We start from the raw sequence: 25726 nt of genomic DNA, 5'->3' as shown, positions 1-25726 counted from the left end.
GGCCTGCCAGTGGTTAACACTGGCCAATTCTTTACCCATTTTAACTGAGTCAATTGGACCAATTGGCTAAGGTCAATTCTTTCTTTTAAATTCCTGAGTCCAAAAGCTTGGAGACCACTGCACTCGGTTTTATTAAGGGTTATCTGAGTGAAGGGGGATGAATAGAAATGCATGTCACACCATTTAGGTTTTTATTTATAAAAATGTTTGAAATCCATAAATTCATCTTTCTCTGCCGTCGTTTTCCTTCTATTTCACAACTACGAACTGCTTCGTGTTGGTCTAACACACAGAATCTCCATGAAGTACACAGCAATTTGAGGTATGTAAGAAAATGTGAGGAAAAGTGTAAGAAAGTGTTTTATGAAGCTTTCTCAGCGGAAAAACTTCACAAGCAGCCAGTTTTCCAGTGTCACTTGGCCCCTTTTTATTGTATTGACACACAAAAATATATTCAATTGCACTTCTCTAATTCTTTTATTTCACAGAATGGCATGTAAATGTGAGTTTAATAGGGACATCAAAACATTCTCTGTTACTTAGGGACACGAAGAGAGGCGTGGAAGAGATGAGAGTCTGTTGTTCTGATCACGTCGACAGTTCAAATCCGAGGGAGCCGCTGAGAACTAAAAGGTGGGATGAGCTGAGGTAACCCGAGGGGGGCGGAGAGGCTTCACAGTTTGCTTTGCCTCCAGCGCCGGTTCGTGGGGAGGCCGCCGGTACCGGGCCGGCCGCTGCGGCTGCTGCTCCTGTACCGCAGCTGCTGGTTCACGTTCATCCACTTCGGACTGTTCCATTGGCGGGCGGATTTTCGGACGCCGATGAAGCCCCCGTAGCGCTTCTGCAGGCCCCTGACTGGGGAGCTGATCAGCTTCCTGTACCCGTGGCGCCCCCTCTGGAAGCCGCCGAAGCGCTTGGATAAGGTGACGCCCTCGGAGGCGTCCAGTTGGCCGTCGCTCTCGGAGCCCCGCTCCCCCCTCTGCTGGGCCTCCTCTTCCTCGGTCAAACTGACATCCAGGCCCCGCAGGCTCTCGCCCTCCTCCGAGGAGCCCAGCAGGGAGGAGTCATACTGGACGCTGCGCTCGTCCCACGGCGTCTCGTCCTGGTCCTGCTCCGGGAGATGCTGAGCTGCCGCCGACTCGGCGTTCAGGTCGAGACGGGTCAGGTCCGGCTCCTCCCCGGCTCTTTTGAACAGAGCGCCCCCTTCAGCTAGTGTGGGCTGGTGCGACAGCTTTACGGCGCGTCTGCACACTTCCCATGTTAGCGAAGTGGAGACGTGACCCTCACACTCCAACAGACACACCTGCAGAGGGAACAGGAAGTGGGATTTAGTCCAGCGGAGAGATTAAAGCGGCAGCATGTAAAAACAACAACATATAAGATATATAAAATCTGTGGGAAACAAGCTCCTCCTCCTCCCAGTGATAACTACGAACAACCAATCAGAGCCAGGAGGAGGGTCTTAGCGCTGTCAATCACTCTCAGTGTGGAGCTCCCCTGTTTCTTATGAACCTTACTTTAATCGGAATTTAATTTAACCTATATAACAGTAAAGGTTAAATCATCAGAGGAGAGGTTTTTTCTCAAGTTACATCTAAAATGCAATTAATCTATGGCTGATCAATTTGAAATGTATTAATTTAGTTGGTACGGTCAATACACATTAATTAACAGTTTTGTAAATGCGCCAGAATTAGCCAAGAGTTTTTATCTGTTGTTCCTGACAATGAGTAATTTGTCTTGCCAAAAATAAACAAAGGTAAACCAAAGAAAGTTAAAATGACTTAATTACACAAATCAACAAGGTAATACATTATTTTGTAGTAAAAGCCAATAAAATGGATTGTGATTTTATCTCTCATTTTGTGGGAGCTTTCCAATCCAACAGATCAAACCAAAGCCCCATTTCTGATGAAACTTTATGGCTTATATGATGAAACTGTTCCTTCTAAGCAAATATTTGTCAGACAGACATAGAAAAGATGTTGGTGTCTTTACACTGTAAAATAAAGTTTAAAAAGTAAATAAAAAAGACATCAGAATAAAAGGAAATACTAAGTTCTCATTAGCTTACCTAGTCTGGACTTTAGTTGTTAAGTTTAGGCTAAAAACAGATTTAAAAACGTCACATTTTAACATTTGCTCAAAGCTTTCTGTACTCAGAAAAAGTTTGTAGCATAAATGCTAATGGCTATTTAGTGAAATCTCAGTCCTCCCTAAAACTCTTCACTTAGGAAATATTTGTTACTTCACTAATTCCACTCATTGTGGAAGTTTTGTAACCTAAGAAATACAATCTTAACCTTATGAATGTCAAACTGCAGTAGAATATGGCTAATGTGTTAGCAAAGAGTTTCAGATTTTCAGAGAAAAAACAAAGTTCTGTTAAAGCTATTAGCCACGTTAAGCCAACTTAGTGTGTGTACACTCTTTGGCCCTGAAAAAACAATTTCACTTTTTTTTCACTTTATGGTGGATGGGATTCGAATCGTCTTGAAATATCTCGCTAGCTTGATAACAATATCAAGATGTATTGAATTTTGTTGGGCTTGATAAACTGACTACCAATTTTGACTTTAAACATCTTTTTTTTTAAATCTGAACAAAATTGAACAGGAGATATCATCTGATAGGGTCCAATTTTGTACATGAAACTTGAGATAAAAGTCTCAAACAGCCCTAGGAAAACAAATCAATGCATGTCAAGTATTTGGAGGGATGTGTATACTCTCGTTAGCTAGTTAGCAAAGAGATGCTAATTGTAGGCCTACAAAATCTCACTGGAGCTCAGGTGTGTCCAACTGATAAAAGCCTATTATTCCCTAATATTGTTTTTAGTTCGCCTAAATACGTATAAAAAATAATTTTATCTTGTTGCAAGCTTAACTAGCTGTAGTCACAACACTGGCTTCTTTTATTTATTTAAGCTAAAAAAGTAATCTAAAAATAGTAAAAAGATTCACAAGGCTGAGAAGAAGAGCATTTATGTATGTCTACAATAAAAGAAAATACTTCAATAGGCCTTACAAAGCTTTTCATCTTCATAAATTGTCTTTATGACTAAATATTAAAGTATTTTACACATGTTGTAAAACGATGGCAAGCAATCACGTTTCTTTACGGATCTGCAGCGGAGCCTGACTGGGCGGCTGCTGCGTTGTGGGGGTTAATGGGCCTTGTTACTGCCACGGTCAGCGTATACGGAAAGTTATGCACCAATATGAGATGTCCATCATTTGACAGGCGTAAAATCTGCGACCGCAGAATGACTGACAGCACCAAATTGAAAGATGTCGCAAACTGGCCTGAAGGACAGCAGCTGAATCATTTCCTTTGTCAATACCTATTTATTTCTGATTGACTCTTCGGTTATAGTAATGATGTGTTTTTCGCTCTTCAAACAACACCTGTCATATTTTACAACTTTTTAATATAGCACAGGTATGCTGTGCAGTTTTAATGACTTTCCTGTCAACTCATCATTATTCCTGACTTTGATTTCCTGTCAGATTTCTAAAAGGGTTACAGCTTTACTGTTTGGACATGAGATTTTGGTTTGTATTCTGAATACATTATGACCCTTTTTCCTGTCGGCAGAAGACTTGGTGCAACTTTTTCCGCATATGGTAATGTCAAACAGTCATTCGTTATAATTTTATGTGGTATATCCTCACAAAGCTGTGCAGAACAACTGCAGGAAAATAACGTGGAAGGTAAATAGCGTTGACATTTTGTAAGTTAAATACTTTATTTATTTGTGTCATTTGCTGCCAGGACTTTCACATTCATACATATACAAGGGTGTTACTGCGGTTGTGTTTTTTAATGGTCTTAAGGAAAACAAACACTCAAAGATTCACTCATTTCGAATCTTTGAAATGAGTGAATTTCAAAGATTTTTTTTAAGTGAGTTCAAAAATCACTCACGTAAAAAATTATTTTTTACATGAGTTCATAGACACAGTAGTTCAGGGGTGTCCAATGTGTGGTCCATGGGCCATTTGTGGCCCTTGAAATGATTACTTGTGGCCCCCTGACCACAAGTCAAGAACAATAAGAAAATAATTAAAGGGATTACAAGTGTCAAAAAGTCAATTAATAGAAGAATCATAAATTATACACTCAGGTTTGAGGTTATAACATGATAAAATTAGTAAAAGCTCAACTGGTGTGAATACTATCATTGTCAAGGAAGATCAAAAACACCAGAGAATGAAAATTACAAATCTCTGAACACTTTAAGAAAAGCATTTTCCTCCCCACCATGTTCTCCAAAGAGCTGTCCCCCTCTACTTATCTCCTTTTTACCCAAACCCTCCACTCTCAGAGTTAAAACTTTTGAGCCTAAGCAGAGAGGTGAATCCCATTTGCTCTTCAAAATCTCGTCCAAAGCGAGATAAATTGCCATTGTTATCAGAAGACCTGCTCGCATCACAGGAGCGAGAGATGAGGGAGTTCCGCTGCGGATCTATCAGCGGAAATTAATTATCCGTCGTAAATTAAATGAGCACACCAAGGGGATTCTCCACGTCAGATCAATGGAGCAATCTAAAAGGAGTTTATGAGTAAGCAGAGAGGAGTGTGTGTGTGTGTGTGTGTGTGAGAGAGAGAGAGAGAGAGAGAGAGAGAGAGGGGGGGGCACATTTACTCTGTTTTTTTATACATGAGAGGACTCAAAGGCGGTTGTGGAAAACTTTTGGCTGCCGCAGACGTTTTATGGACATAAGGGGTTGAGCCTCATATGTACAGGTGTACTACCTACTACCTACAACCAGGGAGCAGCTGTTGAGAGCAACTACAGCCTTTTGAGTTGGGGTCGGGGGGGTTGGAGAACTAAATCCGTCTGATTAGCTCATTTCACGTAGACAGTTTAACTTTATTGAGAAGGGAACACGCAGGTGCATTAGCGAGCGCCGTAATTCACACCTGCATCTGAGCGCACCTGTTGCCAGGTAAAAGCAGACCTTTGCTCAGATGGAATGCAGTCGTTATTGACAAACCTGTGTTTTCCCTCACTCGTTCAGGTCAAAATGTCTGCTTTCGAACGGCCGAGCAGGAATTACACCTTTTATTTTGTTCGCCGACGACATGACACCAGGTGGTGAAATGAGTTAAAGAGGTGTCGTCTAACAGCAGGTTGGAAGTATCATCTCCGTAGTCGACGAGCTCAGGCATTAAAAGTGTAATCATCAGAAACCAGTCGACTCTCTTGATTTGACCCATTTGGAAACGTTTTCTAATTCTGAAGTTATTTAGAAGCCCAGATTTGAGGCTGTGTTGAAAAGGGACATTTGACAAATTGTCCAAAATCAAGCAATCAGAGCCAGGAGGAGGGGCTTAGCGCTGTCAACCATCCTTATGACTGTCTGCTAAAAGTAATAAACGCGAAGAAACAACTTACTGTTACGGGAAAATCATTTGTTTGCCGTGATCAGTGGCTATGCTAACTAGCGTTATCAGTCATGACCGGTTCTGCTGGCTGCAGGATAGCAAAGAGAAAGGGAAGGAAAGGAAGTGATGATTGACAGCGCTAAGACCCGCCACCTGTCTCTGATTGGTTGTGTATAATTAGCACTTTGAAAAGGTAGAAAAGCTTAATTTTTCCACAAATTATCTGTCTTACATTATACTGTCACAACATGGAGACAGTTTCAACAAATGTGTAAAAAAAATATTTTAATAAACATTACATACTGCAGCTTTAACATGAAAATATCTTTGTGTTCTTTTGCCAAAACTTAGTCTTCAGTTCAAATCTACTAAAGGAACGCAATGTTATTGCAGTTTTGGCAATAAAATGTTGATTTTCTTCAGTCGTTTCTTGAATTTAATTCTAATATTGCATATGAAAAAATCTGTAGAACGTTACACTTTTTTTATTGATATAGAATAATCACTTGCTAAAATAACTATTACTTGCACGATGTAACAAGTTTTCCTAGCTCGCATCACAGGAGCGAGAGAGTGTTAAAGTTGATGACTTTTTAAGCTTTTTCTTGAAAGAAAAACTTGATTTGTTGTAGTTGGGATCAGATTCTCTGGAAGTTTCAAAGAGGTCAGTTTGACACCTTTCTGCTGCTCCGTTCTGAACTGTAACACTTGAGAACCCCAGGAATCCTGAATAAAGCCTGTCGGAGCTGCTGAAAATCCAACAACACAGATAATTAGCCCAAGTGTAAACAAAACTTGGCATTTACCTTTGAGAATATAATTCATCATGTAATGAATAGAAAGACAGAAGGTGTGTGTGCGTACAGTGTGTCTCCTCTACCTGTGTTTGTGCCTACTCCGGGAACAAATCAATGGGTCCTGACATTATAACAAACAGCAGCGACCTCACACACACACACGCACACACACACACACACACACACACACACACACACGCATGTTTGCATGACTATCTTTGTGGGGACTTTCCATTGACTTCTATTCATTTCTACAGTCTAAACCTTACCCTTATCCTAACCCTAACCAAAACTCAATTCACACCTTAGTCCTAAATCTAACCCCTGAACCAAAAACCAGGCTTAAGTCCCCACAAGGAGTAGCGGGTCCCCACAACATAGTATGTGTCAGGAAAAATGCCCCCACAAGGTATTACAAACAAACGCACGCTTACACACACACACACACACCTTCTCTCCGTCTGGAGCGGGAAACAATGGAATTGCTCTGCGGATTCCATCTGGGGCTCGGCTCAATGGGAAGGCGCCTAACACAATGAGGAGCTGATCAAAAGTGTCAGTCACTGATGTAAGCCCAAGATGATGCTACAGAGGAGCAGTCAATTACATAGTTCTATTACAACTCCATAAAGGTCCCAGCTGTCTTTCCGCGCATCATTATCAGCTAAATTAGCCGTCCTGCCGTTATCCATGGACGCCCACAGTCTATTTTTACCCCCGCTGACGTCCTCGGACTGTTTGGAAAGCCGAGTTGGAAGCTCTGGGTTTGAGAGGAAGAGGAGGAGGGAATCCGTTCCTCCCGGTAGAGAGGCTGGCATTTTAACGTTGGTCACAAAGTGTTGCGCACAGCCGTTCATGCTTTGCAATATCCAAGTTCAGGCTGAAATAATTTGAGATTTTATTTCCAGCTAAAGCCATGTCTCTCCAGCTTTCTAACTGTTCGATCTTATGCAATACTTGTCTGACAATAGGTAAACCACAGTGCAACAGGTGCTGGTGGTTTTCATATATGTGGATTTGCATCATTAGTGCTCTCTTCAGCCAATAATACTCCTTTGAGTAAAAAAAAAAAAGTGTCTCAAATGTCATGTTTTTATGCTTTTTTGATTGATTTTAGCTTTCCTAATGAAATGCAGCAGTACAAACAGGCCCATCATGCTAATAAATTTTGCTGGACGATCAAATGACGATCAAATTTACTGCGATAAATCATAATATTGACATTTTGATTTTCAACTAATACGCTGATGGCATAATAATGCAAGTTTGCCTTCTCAAACACGAATAAACTTTAATTTTGTACAGAACACTCCACACCGGAACTGGAAGACATTTTAAATGTCCGAAATAAAATAAAATTCAGCGACCAAAAACAAATCAATAAAACAGAAATAAAAGCCTCACACAACTAGAACATAAATAAAATGGATTATGGTCTCTCTGTAAACAAGATATTAATCACAATGGAAATTATCAAGCTCATTTCAATTTAACATGTCATTAATTGATTAATTGATTAAATGATTAATTGCTTAATGCGAAGACCTTAGGAATGAAATTGAATTCTTACAGTATGTTTTAATGGTGTTAATTAAAAAAATCTGATGACAAAAATGCATAGCATTGCTTCCATTTTAAACTAAAAATCAGTAGTTAATCCCACTGCTGCTAAAATAATTTAGCAAAATTTTGAAGTGATAAAAATACTAAATTTATTTATTGATATTTTGTAGTGTAGAGTGAGTATTGAAATATTTATTGTCCTAAATAACATCTACTTTTCCTGCTCTGTTCTTTAAAAAGGATATAGTGTAACAAGCTGGTTTATTTTTTAGGTTATCTGCTCCTGTAGCTAGCCTGAAATCTGCTGCTTTACAGTGCAGCTGGTCATTTCCTGAACAACTGGACATTTTTCAAAACCTAATTTATCTTTTGACAAAAACTGACACATGCCATTATTTATGGAAGGTGATGACATGTGTTGCAATTTAGACCCACAAAAAAAGAAAAAAGAACAGAGCCACCCATATACTCACTATGGTATCGAAGGCTTCTTCCAGCTGTTGCTGCTGTAAGAGCAGCCCACAGGCCACGCATTCCCCCTGACAGTCACAGCGCGCGGGGGTGAAGAGACATCCCAGCAGAACCACCAGGCACCACACAGGGACCTTCATGCTCAGCACGGCCAGGCAGGCAGGCGGGCAGGCAGGCAGGCGGGCGGGCAGGGACGGACGGACCAGAGCCCAGCAGAGATCACAGTCAGCAGCTGGAGAATCTGGGAGGCGATGCCGCTGGGATCTGGCTCCAGCCTACAAGGAGAGAAGCGCACCAGAGTGACAGCAATATTGCATCAATTCCATTTCTTTTTTTTTCCCCAACAGATAATTAACTGGATTTGTGTGGTCAGTTGAAAGCGTTGGTGGTGTTAGAGTGTTCAGCCAACATCAGGAGATGGATGGCGTAGGTGGGGATTGAGAGAGAGCGCAACCTCAGGCAATAATAGATGGGCAAATTCCAGTGGGCAGGAATCGTCCTCTGCTCCAGGGGTTGCTTCACAAATTGGACTTTTTTTTTTTTTCCGATTGCAGAGGTTGGGGATTTGTTGCTGTTTATAAGTGGCTGCAGGGATTAGCTTTAAAGCACAACATGGGTCATCACCCGAGGCAACACGAATCGACACGCAGCTGTTTTCAGTCTGTCTGATAAACAACATACAGATGATGGCGCATATGAGTTTTTACAAAGTTCTGACAAAACAATAGAGCTATGTTTATGTGTAACTTGAAGATTTAAACATATATATATATATGCTTTCTGCTACACTACAGCGTCTTCCAATAGAGTCTGCTAGGAATGTTACAGCTAGTTAGCATAGCAACCAACGATGTCGGATAAACAGTTTTTCCTGGAACATTAAGTTATCTCCACCATTAGCAGCATGTACATGAAGTTGTTTGACAGCTATAAGACCCGCCCCTTGGCTCTGATTGGTTGCTTCTAGTCAGCACTGGGAAAAGGCAGAGGAGCTAGATTTTTATTTTATTTTTTATTTTTTGACAGATTATCTGTCTCATACTATACTGCCAGGATGTAGTGACAGTTTCACCAAATGTGTAAAAACATATATACATATATTTCTGTAGATGGCAGTATTAGCTCAGGGAGTAGGTGGAGGAGCTTGATTTTTTTTCAGAGTTTGTTTTATGATATGCTGCCACAACATGGTGACACTTTTAACAAAAATATAAAAGAACACATACAAACTACAGCTTTAAGTCATTATTTTAAAAAGATGTGAGATTCAGCTGGAAGGGCGGGCGAATGAATTCGAGAGTCCTCTGATGTGTGACTGTGGCAATAACTGAGTGAACCAGGTGCACAGGGTTGACCTTCATTCCCCGACCCACATTTACTCTGTCGCTCCCCTCTATATCAGCCGATAACACGGAGATGATGAAGGAAAACAGCCTCTCAGAACATCACAGATTGCCTTTGCTCAGCAGCTGGTCTACCTCAGCAGAAACATTTAGTGTTCCCTCTGCAGGCCTGCGAATCTAAAACACAGCCATCATCCAGGTACAAAGAACTAAATGAGGTAAAAAGAAATTAGAGATTTTTATTTGTTGTGTTTTGCGAAAACTTCAATGCCAACTAATGAAAACATGTTAAGGTAGTAGAAAGAAGCAGCAAATCTAATTTTTGTGAACATGATGAAAATAACCACAGATGTTTTTACCTGAAAAACATTATTCCAGTTTTATGTAATCCTTTTACTCATTGCCATTTATATATTAGGATCTGTGACTCACTTGCTGCTTAACTGATGCCATAAATATAAAAAAATAGCAACAAATAATATAAATATATATATGTATATATAAAAAACATAATTATATAATTGATACATGATACACTTTAGTTTATAGGGCTTATATTAAAAACAATATTTTGTGTAAAGGTTGATGTGAAATTTCAACATTGATGTCACCACCATTCCTTGGTGGACTGTCACTAATCTCCACATTAAAGAAAATAACTCAACAAAAAAAAAACAACTCATATTCAAGAATAGTTCATATAAACTTTGGTTTCTACACTGTAACACTGTTAAGTGATATCTCATAGCACCGATTTTACAAAATCATCCATTGTTATAGTTTTGTTTTTGTTTTTTTGGCTGCTTTAACTTTCTTCTGATGTTATTTCATCTCATTTATTCTGTATCCACACCTGTTGCAGAACATCTGGCATCAAGTCCTCAGTGTCCGTTTTCTAAAGTTTTCTCTAAACGTAGATTAGTTGATAATTATGTTCGTCTAAACTGCGTCAATCTCCAACGTTGGGTAACGGCAAAATGTAGATGTACTGTAACCCTGATCTGGATTGTCTTGTTATATTGTCTTCTAATATAACATAAATTGTTCTACTGGATAACAATATATTGTACTGTTATCATATATTGATATCGTTATTGTGAAAAAATTATTGTGATAAGAGTTTGGATTTATCGTGACATATCGCAGCAGATTTCAATTAATGATGTTTTAAAACTTCTGAAATTGTATTGTCAGCAATGCTACTGTTGCTATTTTCGCCACAGCTTGTTATGTATATCATCAATAACTTCAAAAATATGATTTGTTACTGTGTGCTTGTGAAGCTATGATTGCTGTGCCATGAAGACACAGCTTTACAGTTTACAAAAATTGATGGCAAAGAAACTGCAACAGATGAAAAATAACCTTTTGGCTAATTCTGGCACATTTACAGAAATGTCAATTAATATGCATTGTCCCTACCAAAAAATAAATCTTTCCTCTTCTTTTTACCATCACTTTTATTCAAAAGTATGAAGATAAAATTTTGAGTCAATATCGGCCACATCTACTTGTCAGGATGTAGTCCTGACAAGTAATGAAAACTTGTCAGGACTACAAGTCCTGACAAGGACTTGTAGTCCTTCCAGCTGTCTGGATTTTATTATTTATTCATATGAGTTGAATAAGACGTGTAAAACCAATGTGTTAAATACAGTTGAGAGAAGAAACCGTTCACACTAAAACGTATATGAATCTCTAAATATGGACAAAATGTCAAAGTGTGCTGCCCAAGGCTAACGCCACATATTTTTTTAGACTAAACTTTGAAAATACACGCAAAGTAAAGTATATTTCTTGACTGAATCGGGACAACCGGTTTCTTAACTGCAGTAGCTAAAAAAAAAAACTTGTCTACGGATGTTGTTTGGAGGATTTTATCAATTTATTTGTTTTCAACGGCTAAGTCCTCAATTTTCGTTCCCCACTTGTCTGTGTTTTGTCTGCACAACTTTTATGAAAACGGTCACATCCTTGAGGACTCCTGCCAGAAACAAGAGTCACTTGATGCTTAGCAAGGAAAGACTTTGTGCCTCGCTGGAACCAATTCTCCAAATGAGAGTGTGTTCTTTAAACCAGCCTTCAGGTTTAAAGAACAAACTGAGTGAAGCAGTTTGTTGGAAAAGCTCAATGTCTGTAAAGTCAAAGGACTGTGGAGGAAGAAAGACTTCATTCTCTGCGTTCAAAGGAACTTGGCTACATGAAAAGTTTGTGTGAGAAATATTTCATCAGAAATATCACAACATTGCCAGCCCAGCGCAGAACCAGTAGTGGATGCAATCAGTCACAGTGAGCCTGTATTGATAACAGTGAAGGGGGACCTTTGAGAATAAACTGCACTGCTGCTGTATTGATGAGTGCGCTGAGGTAAAAACGGATGAATAGGTAAAAGCTAGCACACCGTGGCCACTTCCACTTCGTCACATTACCACTTGAAGTCAGCGGCGTGTGAGACAGGTCGGGCACGGCTCCGGCAAATCTCCAAGCGTCTTTATAGGAAATCATTAAGGGAAACCTGTTTGCTTGCCTCCCTGAAATGTTTTGTGTGACGATTATTTACCCGCCTGCTGACTAAGTCCAGTTGATATTGTCATGTTCTCCCTTAAGTGGCCCTTTCTAAGTTAAACAAATGAGCACAGCAGCCCAGCGTGGGCGACGAATGCACTCCGGTGTTACAAAGACGCATCATTCACACATTAATAATAATTCCACTCAAGTATTTTAATATGAGGTGACATTTCAAGCTTCTATCCGGATGCTTTTGTCAACACCATTATTAATAAACAAAGTCATACAATATTCATAGTAATTAGATAAAAGGCGTCCGTTTAATTGCCTGCATGCATTTAGGCATTGGGGGATGTTTAGGCTTTCAGCAAAGCATTGTGTTTCCAGTCTTTTAAGTGTCAGTCCTGTCCTCTGGGGAAATAACCTAAACAAGTCATCAAAATATGAAGTATTTCCCAATTAAAAATTGCTTCTTGTTCAGCAGAAGCTCGAGATACAAGTTTAATTCATCGCATAAGTCAATCTGCTTCTATTTCAAACCTATTTTCTGCATTAAAGTTAACTAAGATAACTTTAATCTATTCCAACCCTGCAAAATGTGACCAAACCACTCTAAAGTTATAAAAAAAACAAATATTTACTAACAAATAACACAAGCCCATTTCCTCATGGATACTTTGTCTGTAGCTTTGAAAGAATCGTGGTCCCCTTGGCCACTTCGATAATTCTCACACAAAGCTCATGTTTTTGTATTATCTCCTGCTTCAGTTCGATAGACGCCATTGTTTTCTTCTTTTCTCCTCTTTCCTTTGCGCTCACTTTCTTCAGACATGTGACGCCACATGCGAGACGTTAAGCAAACATTAGAAAAGAACTGTAATATATTTTTTCAGCGTCGCACTAAAACTCTGTCATAGGGAATGACTTTGCTGTATGAAGCAATTTGATAAAACAAACAAACAAACAAACAAAAAGACACACCCCGAAAAACGTCTGGAAAAATAAAGAACTTTCTAAGACATAATCGTCTTTTTATTTCTAATTTCACATATATTGTTACATTGACTTGCATGGACGCAGGAAGCTGATTAGTTTACTGGGTTGTTTTGTTAGGAAGCCATCAACACATCATACGGACCCATAATGGAAAAGCCCGTCGATGTTCTGGATCAGTAGACATCCATCTGCTTGTCCCTCAACAGTGACACAAATGTAATGATCTGTATTGACGCAGTGCAGGTTAAAGTGACACCACTTTACTGATGTTTATTATATATCTCACTTACATCTGTTTGCACACCTTTTACCCATAAACCATGACAAACTTAACCCCATCATTGTTCAGTAATTTATCCCGTAAGCTGAAAGTGGCCTGCGATTATCGCCCAAACAGGGCATGTTAAATGCAGAGTACACACGTTTGAGTATGTTTACAACACAACGGTATAACTGCAGAAGTCCTGTGCTGGCTGTGATGAAGGCCATTTTGACAGGCTTTAATTTTTGTGTCTTCATTTCGTCAGAAAAATGCCAGCAGGTACAGATTACGCTCAGCCAAGTGGAAATGTGCGCAGAGCCAAACAATAAGCCTGAGATTATCTTTCTGTGACTACACATTGTGTCTTTGTGAATTAGTGTATGTTAATAAAAATGACAGGTACAACAGCTGGAGATTTTACACTATTTACAGATTTAAGATCTAAATGTTATGTTTGAAATGTGCTGGGAAGAAGTAGAAGCTTGTTAAATCAGGTTGGTGGATCGATAATTGTTTTGTCCTTGAACGGTCTTAAATACAACGTGGGCTCCCCTTTTCAAACTAGGTGTTGTTTGGACATTACTTTATTTCTACGCTAAGACTATTCCACAGATTTACTCCGCAGACGGGAAGACAAAATGTTTTCAGTAAAGAGCAAGAGCTGAAGGACAAACTGTTCACTTAATAAAAGCCTAGTAGAACAAAAAGCCACTGGGAAAGCAGAAAACTGACTGAACATGAGAGTACAAGGAGTTGTAAGTGAACAACAGCAAGATTTTCATGGCTGATGGTGGCAGCATGTTGGAGTAACATTAGTTCTTTAAGGTTTTTTTATATAGTTTTGAAAAAAGTGTGGACCATTGTCCTTCTCTTGTTATAGACACTGTGCAGATTGAATGATTCTTGCTCTTAACTTTTTCACTTTCGGATAGTTGCTATGATGCATAAAAGTGGCAACTCTGTTGTTTTTAAAAACTAGGAACCCTGAAAACTCAAATACTGTATTACCTGAACTTTGACCCCCCAGACCAGAGGATTTGAAGAGGAAGCTTCATGGAGGCAGAGCAGGACCAAAGAGCAGAGAAAAGAAGGAGGAAGTTAAAACCATATCTTCCATCCATCACGATGATCTAAGATCATATCTACAACTCCACCGTCGCTCCGCCCGGGTTTTAAAAATCATATGACCAGACAGAGATTTAAACAGAAGCAGCAAAAACAGATGAGATGGAATAGAAATGCTTGTCAACAACTGATGGTGTCATCCAAGACATGTCGCTATAAGCCCCTTCTCCATTGTTAAGTCTAATTTTAGCCAGTTAATGTCTGGCTTGGTTCTAGCAGAGTTGGGGGTCTCCATTGATGCCGTTTTCCACGTGGGCGAACCTTGAGCTCGCAGGATCTGTGGTCGACGCTACAATGGTGTAATTTTGTGCCAGTAGGCGGCCAGTTTTTCAGAAATCTCTTGGTATATTTGTACATTATATATTGGTATATTTGTATGTTTGTATGTTGTCAAGATCATTGCAGGTTGCCCTGTCAAGTTGATGCTGTATGCACTCTTCCAAAAGTATCGCCATCTCTCATCCAGTGACGTAAATCCAATTAGTAAAAGCAGTCTCCCAATCAGATGAGCAAAACTCAGCTTGGACTGACTTGTACCACCCCGGAGGTGGTTCCAAAAATCGTAAAGAAACCGCACTGGATCTGCAAATTGAGACAAAACTCACTGGGGCTAACTGAGGGAGAACCGGTAAAGCCAAGCTTGTAGAGAGGGGCTGCAGATTATGATCTCTGCTGCCCAGAAATTGAGTCGTTAACATGTCAGTCATGCAACAGTCTTCCTTCAAATACCTCTTCAGGTTTGTTTCCAGACTGACGGCTACAGGAGATCCTTTCTACGAACAGCATCACCATCCACAACTCTCTGAAGATATTTGGATAATAACATTTACAACAATTAATTTTTAGTATTTAAAGTATTTTTGAATTGAATTGAGTCGAAAAAGAACAAAATCTAAGGCTGAACACAATAAATCCACCAAACTATGATTGTTGAGACAAACCCAAGCCTTTATATTTTTGCCTTGTTGATTCACAAAACAACATATTCTGTCCTGCAGAATAAAATATTTTTTCTTTGCAGGCATTCAGCGATGTCAAAACCACCATTGTGTTATTTTAAAGTAGCTCTTTGGCTTCCTTCACCCCTCTGTTCAAACACCACATCGCACTTTAGCTGCCCATTATCTCAGATCAATGCACTCTCCACCAGTGATTACACGGAGCGTCGACATAAAACACTCACCAATCTCGGCATATAAAGATAAATCAAGTGTCGCTAATGGTTCCGCGAGATGTTATTGGTAGAGCAGAAATTCTAATCATCTCTCCCTCCTAGACCACATCGTTGTGCCTTGGTTCTGGATTTTCATTACGGTTGGTTAAGATTGCTAATGGAAGGAACTGGAATCTTGCGGAATACGTTGCACAAGAGGAAAGGGTCCCGTTATAATTCCAAATGCTTCAAACGAGAGGGAGAAACATTGGGTAGGTGAGCTGAAGAAAGAGGGGTAGATGGAGGTAAGGAAGAGAGTGAGGAGGAGGGAGATGAGGAGAGACAGACACAGAGGGACCTCTGGGTTATCTGCGCATTAACAGACTCCTCTTTGCTTTTCAGCTCCATGCAGACAACTAATGGATGAGATAGAGAGCGTCAGGGCTTTGTCAGGATCGAGCACAGGGCTTTTCTTCTCCACCACTCACAGTCGTGACACTCTGGCGCCCTCGACGCCCTTCACCGGAGCTTCTAATTTAGCCTTATTAATTCCCTCCAAGTTTGTCCTCGATCCACATAAATAGCAAATCTCATTCATTCACCTGTCTTCTTCCTCTTTTTTCTTTTTTTTAGGAAAATAAAAGTAGAGGCATTGTGAGATGTCCTCTATCTAATAGCAAGACAACAAGGCAGTAGTGGGAGGAAAAAATTGATACACCGCCTTCCTGTCTCGGTGGAACAAAAGCCTGGATAGGGGAGAAGCATTTTTCAAAGTCTGCATTAGGCATAAAACACATTTTAATCTGTTTTTTTCTCCAATACAATACAGTCCATAAGGGTAGAGTTAAATAAGGACTTCTAAAAAGTTTAATGGACCTTCTCTGCTCAGTTTCCACTCAAAGAAAAGGTATATAATACCTCCCTTTTCTGACTGCCTCAGCGTCCCTTTGAAAGACCATAAACCAACGGTATCGGACATTTCTGCTCCCCCGTTATTATCCTCTCCAACAAGAAATGGACCCAGTTAATAAAACCAAATGCAAGAGAGCAGTGGCCCCCTTTGTGATGGCCTCCTTGCTAATTCAACAGAAAGAACATTTCTTTTGAAAACATAACATTTTCAAGGCCTTTGTTAACTCTAATGGAAGCGCGCGACCATACGCTTGTTTCAGAGAGATGCAGGTAAAAGCATTCTTCTCCACGAGATGGAGGGACGCATCTAAAAACAGCTCCGCATCCGGCACTTCATTAAAGTCCATTTTCCCTTCGCTTTCATGCCGGCATTCATTAAGGAGGACAAGGTCGCTTCGGTGGGGGCACCATGATGGAGATCTATTTTCAAGAGCCACCCTTCGGGCAGCGTGCTCCCAAGCTGCCGGACGGATGATGTCGTCTTCGCCTCCACAGGAAAAGGCCCCTTTGTTTGCCCAAAGATCCCACTTTCGTCCCGCTGCCGTCCGTCAAAGATTAGCCCCTCGCGTCCATCCCAACACTCTTGCTGTCAGACAGATTATGCAAATGAGGTGAAACACTAAAGGCTGAAGAGTGAAACGGCATGCAAATTTATAGGCAAGGGTGGCCGATATTTATTTGTGAGTGGCAATATCAAGATGGAGGGCTGAATCATTACTGCAAATAAAGCAGAGATGAGAGTTTGGAGGTTCATGGCTCAAACTGTTACACGGATTATTGAATTCGGGGAAATCTTCTGGCCTCCGGTGGTTAGAAGCTCCTGGCTTGAATAATAGGTCAATTTTGGCGCATCAATAAAATATTTAAATGTTCACTATTATTGATTACTGATCATTTACCTCATCATATGTTGGGCCAAAAGACTGTTTGGGGTGAACAGATGGCATTGTAGTGATCCAGAATTATCTGTGCCCTCTTGTTTTTAACTTTGGAGTGACGTTAATTCATTCTTCTTAAAATAACACCTAACAGCCTCAGCTGTTCTTTTCTTATTCTGCCTGATTCCTCACAACCAGTCTTGATGAGTTCTACATTCAAATGGCAAATGTAGCCGCTGTAGCCTTTTTGGAAACATGAGAGACCTCTGAAATATCCTCACCGATGAGCCTAATACTCCAGTAAAACGTGACCAAATCATTTCCATTGGATTAAAACTATAAGTTAAGTTGGATGCGCTAGCTGTATGATGTTTTTCAAGCATTGTTATCGAGCCATTTAAAAAAAAAAAAAAAGTACAATTTGGATCTTACACACTTTAAAAAGCCTATTTTCAAACTTGCTTTTATGCCCAACCATGTTAAGAACAGTTCATTCCTGTTTTTTTTGGGGGGGGGGAAACATGAGATTCTTTTATAAACGAGCAAAGCACTTAACTCCTTAACTCAAAAATTTCTAGTAACATTTTTTTGTCACTTTACATCATCTTTCCAGACTCCAAGAGCTTGGGTACCACTGGGTTCAATTCTGGGACCTGTTCTCTTTCTTTGGTATATTTTCTCCCTAAGCCAAAAAATCAGACCACGTTCTGGTGTCTTATCACTCCTATGCTGATGACATTCAGCTCTTCAGACTCATTCAGATTAGATTTTAACTAGTTTTATACTGTATGATGTTACATTTATTGTGTTTTTATCTTTTTATTTCTGTGTTTTGATTAGCCCTGTGTATGCTTGTTTTTATTGTAAAGCACTTTGTAGTTTCTGACAGGTGAAAAGTACTATGTTAATAAAGTTTACTTACTTATTTACACACATAACAATAGCCTCTTTAACTAAACAGTTCAACTGGAAACAAGTGTTTCTCTCTATCATGCCTCTGGTCCTTCATATTAATCAAACTTGACACGGCTGCTTTCAAAATTGAAGTCGACAGCGAGGAACCAATGGAGGTTGAGGACTGGTCCTCAGGATGGTCAATATAAAGCATTAAGCCATTCTAAAGGGTAAAACCGATCAATGGTGATTTGTGACTTATTGGTTTTGTTCTCTTCCTACTTATGGAAGCACCTTCAGCTAATAATAACCAATAATCTCTTCTGTTTAAACGAGTCTTATCAAGCTGCAAAACCAGCTAACCCTTTAAGTCAGACGTTGTCACTACCTTGTTTGGCAAATCAGAGGAGTGGGCTGACTTCTCCGCATTCCATTCAGTAAACACACAAAGGTATTAACAGGTTAAGTCCCTGCTTGAAGTGTTATAAAAGCAGGCTAGTGAGTCAGAAGTTACTATCGGTGCTATTGAACCTGTTGTAAAGATCTTAATATATTCCACTTCAAGTGCCATCTATAATAAATGTACTCTATGCGTGGAAACAAAACATTGTTGCTGTTTATATGCTAGTTCAGGCAAAGCAGAACAGAAATCCTTTGAGGAAAAGTGCTGCTCTCCTGCAACATTTAGATACACCCCGTCTTCTTCACATCTTGACCAAATTACTGACTCGCTACCAGGCCTCAGAGGAGTTGAATGACTGAATGCTGATGGAAAAACATAACCATTTGATTCTGGTGCGTTGGAACAGGTATACCTCATGAAGTTGCAGGATAGTACCTCTCAAGGACTAAACTTGGGCACCAAGTTCTAAACCATGTAATCAACATTTTCAGTCTAATGCTGTAGTCCGATATAGTCCACGGTCAGGGAGGTGACTAAGAACCCAGTAGTCACTGTGTCAGAGCTCCGCCATTCTACTGTGGAGAGAGGAGAACCTTCCAGAAGGACAACCATCTGGAGCAATCCACCAATCTGGCCTCCATGGTAGTGTTACCAGATCAAAGTCACCAGATGGGGCAGCCCATCTGGAGTTGACCAAAAGGCACCTGAGAGACTTTTAGATCAGGAGAAAGAAGATGCTCTGGTCTGATGACACAAAGATTCATCTCTTTGGTGTGACTACCCGGCGTCACTTTTGGAGGAAACCAGGCGCGCCTCATCACAAGGTCAATACCATCCGTATAATAATGTGAAGAACTGTCTGACTAGTCAGGCTAGGGCAATATCTCTTTAGGAAACTAAAACTAGAAACTTGTGAGAAATAGATAAAAAAGTTCCACATGTAAGAATACTTTCACAGACACTGTTGACAGATATGAATCTCTGAACAAAGAACACCAAAGAGCATTTAATATTCAGTAGGATGTGGTTGTTTTATGCCTCCTGAAACATTGACCTGTTAAATGTTTCCAAAAAGGTTATACAAAAACAGCAGCATAAAAGCATATTTCTCTCTGTCTCTCTTATATTTTTCTAGCAGCCAGTTGATAATATTCTAATTAAAAACCTCCTACTCTAATAGCATAGTTGCGGTTTTAATCATTTTCACCTTTAATGGAGCTCAAATTAAGAGTCAGCAGCCATCTTATAACAATTTATAAACTATTTACCAGGTAAAAACAAAAAGAACCTCGATTTAACTAGCTTAAATGGCAGAGATTTTCAGACCTTTGCCAAGGTAGATAAAATTGGTGGATAAGATTGATTTCACATGTAAGTATCGGCCAATCCCCAATTTCCCAAAATTGAGAAAATCAGGTGCACCCCTATTAAATAATTAGCGTAAGCAATGCAATAATGCAAAAAAACTTAAACACCACCCTGGAGGAATCTGGAAGATTGCTCGAACAGTCGAGCAAAAGGGAATGTTGGCTTTTAATTCTTCATTTCTTTTTAACTCTGACCGGCCTGAAGTCCAAGCCTCCCAGAAAAACACATCCAAGACATCCGGACTCCCATTTGTAACCTACAGGTAACTTTTTGAGAAGCTTTCGGCTTGTGAAGGATTTAGTCAGTTCGTCACAGGATGATAGTCGAAGTAAATCCATCCTGTGCAACCACTGATAAAGAGTGCGTGACTCGATGGAGAGTTCAGACGACCAGGAGAGGCTCAGGTGTCGGGCCCATCCTCGTGGGGTGCTTCCCGAAATGACAAAATCTGAGAGTGAGCCTAATCCGATTTGGGTGTTTTTGCCACGACTGCAGCCGATCTCCCGACTGCGTCCGTCACCTGACCCGTTACCACATGTGTCCTGTATGTCCCCTCGACAATGGCAGTCATTTATTCTGCCTCGCCAGTTCTCTCCATCATAATCTTCTTCATATCTGCTGGAAAATCACACAACCCCTGCTACTGTCTTTATCTTCCACTGCTGTTATTTAGGAAATCTCATCTAGTGCACACTGCTGAGAGAACAAATTGAGTTGCAATAATACAAAACCGCGCTTCTTTTTTTTCCCCCTCATCTCCCACAGAGGCTATGCTAACACTCATTTATCCCAAACATTAAATGGGGAACGATGCGGCTCATATTCATGTTTGTCATCTTTCCAAAACACAATCATGTCTGATCAAATGAGCGTATCGTCACCACTGTCTTCATTAGACATACAGGTGGGGTGGCTCTTATTTGCACCTCACGGTAGAGGCTCAACTTGGTGACACTTTTTCTGCAATCAGGCAAAGCATCACATAAGTCCTTCATGGTGGGAGAATCATACCAGCAGTCGTCTCATTTGGCCCCCACCTAGCTGGGTTAATAGCCCCAAAACAATATTACTCAAGCGCAGAGCAAGATCTCAGACAGAGCGGCTGTGTTTGGGCTGATAAACCCTCAACACAGGCGGAAGCCGATGCTTGGTTTAGATATGAGAGTCTGCAGGAGATAGCAGGGTCACTGTGCTGCGGAGTGAATTTCGATGCTTCACCCTGCTCTAAACCTGCTCTAAACCTGCAGAGAAAGACAATGTTCATTTGTTCGGCTTTCATAGTTCAGCATAATAAGAACGGAGCAGCAAACACTGGGACCATCAAGGATGCCACTCCGAAGTAAAAGTTAGATGAAATCGTCAGAAAATATGTCAGCCGTAGGAGCAGAATGATTGCCTAACGGGTGGGAAAAGCGGAAAGCTTTTTAAATTCTGCAGTTAGGCCGCTGACGCTGTGTGTCATCATTGATCTGGTTGCTGTTAAGACGCATTGACACCTGCACGAATCCATTGGACACGGAGTCCAGGGGAAGGCAATCTCACTCGGCCAAGACGAGCTCCTTGGTTTTAACAAGGTGATGACAGTGGGGCCAGGGTGGGAGGACGGGTGGTGGAGGGGAGTAGAAATACAGAACACATAAGGGAGGGAGGTGCTGGCGGAGGGGGCAAACAGATGATAGATTATCTGGAGTTAGGCTCGGGTCGCAGAAATCCCAAAGACGGTGGGCATCATCCGATATGAGGCTGAATGAGAAAATCCTGAGTAAAATATAAAATGTTTTCCCTTTAAAAATGGAAATTTCAACAAAACAATTGCTCTAATCACTTTTATTTAAACAGAAAGCAACATTTTTATTCTTCTTATTGCTGTTATCATAAAGTGTTGATTTGAGATGTTATAGTTCCAGTTCAGTTCAAAGATGCTTTATTGATCCCAAAGGGAAAATAAATTAGTACATTTAATCTCTAACATTAATTTATTATTTATATTTTCATACATAGAATTTGTAAAAATATTTTTTTAAAAAGCACCCGCAGAATTTTGAAGTATTTTAATGTTTTTTTATACAAAGAATTTTGGATATTTTCAACATTCTTTTCTGTATACAGTAATACTGAGGATATAAGACGTTCATATGAGCTGGTTAATTAGTCAGGCTACCTGCTCCGGTATTAAGCCTTCAGCAGGATTAGGGGTGACTAGCCAACAGGCTGATTGTGGAAACTGTGGCTTTAAAACTGTTACCTCAGTCAGAGTTATTGGCGGCAACCTTTATTTTCCACCTCATTACTGTTCATGTTTACGTTAATCGAAAAAAAAAATTGTTTTAAGTGTGGGAAAGTGTAGAAAAAATACTTTCTGTAAGCTAAAACAGCAACAGGCTGGGGAGGGACGCACAGTCAACTCTATTTTCCATCCGACTGAGGAAAACTTTGACTTAATAAATGAGCCTCAGACAAGTTGTGATGTAGTTTTTTTTTTCAGACCTTGTTAATAGTAATCATTTGATCAGCGCACAACTACAAAACAGTTTTAATAGATCAAACTAAAGACAATTTAAATTCAGACATTCCTTTTTGAAATTTTAAATTGAAAAATGTGATTTTCGGGAAAACTATTTTTAATAGGCTACTTAAGGGTATTTTTGAAAAACTGTTAACAACCTAAAAATGAGTGTTTTCTATGGAAACAGTGGAAACACTGAACAGACAGCGATCAAAACAAATAATTTCCGTCAATCAAATTTACTTCCAAAACACTACGTTTGTTGCTGTCTTGTAAACATTTCAGTCTTCAAAAACCATTCCCCTAATGTTGAGTCGTTTATCCCAGAATGGCACATTAGGCACCCATTTTCTCCCGGTCTGCGTGAGTATCGTCTTTTTTTTCTCCCCCTCCCTGATAATGGGAACAGATTATGCACATTCATTACCATTATCATTACAACCATCATCATTATTATGTGTTTAGCATAATAACAGAGGATCCACTTCGGAAGCTTTTCTTCTCTTTCTCTTTTCTTGGACCACAGGTTGACACCAGAGCTGCTCCGGGGAGCAACGAGCGGGCTTTTGTTGGAGACTCTTTGTGTGGTTTAATCTGACGCACAATAATCCGACAACAGGCTATGAATAAATTGAATCAGGAGTGGCATGGTGATTAGCTCATTGACCTCTGCCGGGGATGTTTCGGTTAATCCACCCGTCCATCCACGAAAATAGAAAAATTTCCTAATAGTTTCAAAATTCCCTCTGACCTTATTTGCGTATTTAGTGTGTGTGTGTGTGTGTGTGTGTGTGTGTGTGTGTGTGCCTAGAGTCGGGTGCCTCTCTGTACTTTTCTCATCATCACTTTGTCTCCTGTTAATGAAGTAGTAATCAGGTGCAATGTGCGTACTGTTGATGGTGCCTTTAGAGCCACAGGGACATAAACACACGGTAATGGAAAAAAAAAAGATCTTCCTCTAGGTAAGAAGGGTTGTTTACAGAACCGCCTCAGCGGTCAGATATCAAAACCATCAAACTGGTGGGAGATAAGGGAGAGAAGATTGACTGGACAAAAAATTATCTTAAAGACATTTTTAAAGAGATTCTTTCATAACCCAGGCAAACACCCGTATCTATCCACACAGGTGAGCTCACCCTCACATGATAGAAAGTTCCCTCCTTACCTGTGGCGGTGACGTAAGGATGTCTCGGAGTCCTCCCTTCTGCAGGCTCTGAGCTGAGTGGTTTGGTGTCTCGGCTCGTATCCTTAGGCTGAGGGTTTCAACAACTAAACGCGTGCCTCCTCTGAGGCTCCTTATAATGGCACACCCCTTCCCTCCTGGCTCAACCCTCCAGTTCCCTCACCACCCTCCCCTCTCCTGTACATCACCATTCATATCACAGGAGTGCAGAGGGGATGAGGGGGGGGAAAGAGGTGGATTCCCCCGTTCTGTTACGCAGGAACACGAGCCAGCGGGCCACGGTGACGTAAAGAGGCTTTGCCTACGCCACCGGTTTCATCCTCAGTGAGCCAACTAATGGAGGTGGGGGCTCTAAAAATACGCAGCACCCACTTGGATTGATCTAGAACATCTCTGTTCAAGCCAAAACCAAACGGCGACCTACTGTTAAGGTCAGGGAGACAATGGCGTTTCCAATCAGTTGCTTAGAAGGTGAGCCACCAGAGTGAAAGCCAGTGGCCGTGGTCGATTGGGTTGTTTGTGCTGGAAAAGGTTAAAGTATCAAGGTTTTTTGTTGCTTGTAATGATGCCACACCTTGATGGGAGACAGTATTATCTCTCTAATTGAAACAATGAGTTCTGTAGAGCAGAGAAATCGATGGAAGGAGGTGGGTTGATGACAGGTTAGTCATACAAGACATTTCAGAGCTTTACTGAGGTCTTAATCATGTTGGATGCTTAATTACTGACTTTACTTAAATAATTATCATGAAACACAAAGTCTTCAATCATTATTGACCCAAATGTCTCCTGTTAACCTGTGACTAGAGGAAAGTGATTACAAAACACTACGTAAGGTGGAGGTTTAATGAAAACTTTCTATTTAAGTGGGGAGTTTTTCTCTCCTTTTTTAGGGCTGTGAAAAAGTATTGAAGATTTCTGGGGGGGTTTCTTTTTTGTGTCACATGGATGTTTCAGACCATCAAACAGGTTTTATCATTAGACAGTGAGAACCTGAGTAAACACAAAACACAATTTTCAACAATGATTTCAAGTTTTAAGGAAAAAAGGTTATATAAACCAGCATGGACCTACGTGAAAAAGAATTGACTACATACCTAAAGCTAACAAAGCTAAAGCTAACAATTCTTCACAGGAACACCTTGCATTAAGCATTCTCCCACACTCTTTTTGTAGGAGAATGCTGCTTTAAAAGGTTTTTGAACACTAACAGAAGGTTAAAGGTCATGCCACGATACCTAAATCAGATTTAACCTTTGTGCGTGCGAGGACTGAGGCAAACGTAGAGGACTATGGCAAATGATACAAGTTTTATGTGTGTGGGGTCGGTTGGACCCCATTTCTACATACAAGGGTTAAGCCCAAATTTTGTAAAAGGCCAGTCCAAAATCTTTAAATGAGCTTTTCTTCACACACCTTCTAAAAAGGCACGTGATTTTTGAGGGGAAATGTGAAACCTTTGTGTTCCTATTGGTCAGAAAGCTTCCATGGAGGTCATTTTTGCCCGCTCCCTTTCTTGTTGAATCATGACATCTGGTCTTAACTCAATCAAGTCACATCTGCAGTGCTTCAGATGTCCTTGATTCTTCTGTGTCTAACAGATGAGTTGTCAATGTCCTCTTTGGGCAATTTTGGTAGGCTAGCCTCTGCTAGAAAAGCAGGCCACTAATCCAATTAATCACAACATATTTTTCTCCCTCAGCCACAATTTGCAAATTACAGACTGAATGTAAGCTGTAACTCGTGAAAAACATCTGAGTATGTTGGGGAATTTTTTGTAACCCCCTCCGAGGTGCAGCCGAGTGTTAGCAAGGAGATGGATATATGGGTGTCCCTCCGCCATGATCAAGTCAATTGAAGTTTATTTCATCAAGGACTGCATAGTAAATAATGTTGCATGATAAAAAGACAAAGCAGCTGTTGTTTTGTATGAAGGTTTTCTAACCAATCTTTTAGCCAAGATGATGGATGGT

General features: G+C 40.4%; 1 protein-coding gene across 1 annotated transcript; it reads right to left on the bottom strand.

Moving 5' to 3' along the window:
- Positions 1–402: 402 nt before the first annotated feature.
- On the bottom strand, positions 403–23884 carry pnocb (prepronociceptin b). Its single transcript, XM_007567756.2, has 3 exons — positions 23736–23884; positions 8225–8497; positions 403–1303 (listed from the first exon to the last, which is right to left on the bottom strand). The coding sequence occupies exons 2-3, from the start codon at positions 8360–8362 to the stop codon at positions 674–676; spliced, it is 768 nt and encodes a 255-aa protein (XP_007567818.1). The 5' UTR covers positions 8363–8497; positions 23736–23884; the 3' UTR covers positions 403–673.
- Positions 23885–25726: the final 1842 nt, after the last annotated feature.

The sequence above is a fragment of the Poecilia formosa genome, unplaced genomic scaffold (assembly GCF_000485575.1).
Source record: "Poecilia formosa unplaced genomic scaffold, Poecilia_formosa-5.1.2 Scaffold213, whole genome shotgun sequence".
NCBI lineage: Eukaryota > Metazoa > Chordata > Actinopteri > Cyprinodontiformes > Poeciliidae > Poecilia > Poecilia formosa.
The sequence above is the reverse complement of the archived record's forward strand: the minus strand, read 5'-3'. Positions and strand labels throughout refer to the sequence as shown.

Excerpts from the sequence above, each read along its gene's own strand:
- pnocb (XM_007567756.2), bottom strand. The coding sequence starts at position 8,362 with ATGAAGGTCCCTGTGTGGTGCCTGGTGGTTCTGCTGGGATGTCTCTTC. Across the intron at positions 1,304-8,224 it reads AAGAAGCCTTCGATACCATA|GTGTGTCTGTTGGAGTGTGA; the intron begins GTGAGTATATGG and ends TTCCCTCTGCAG.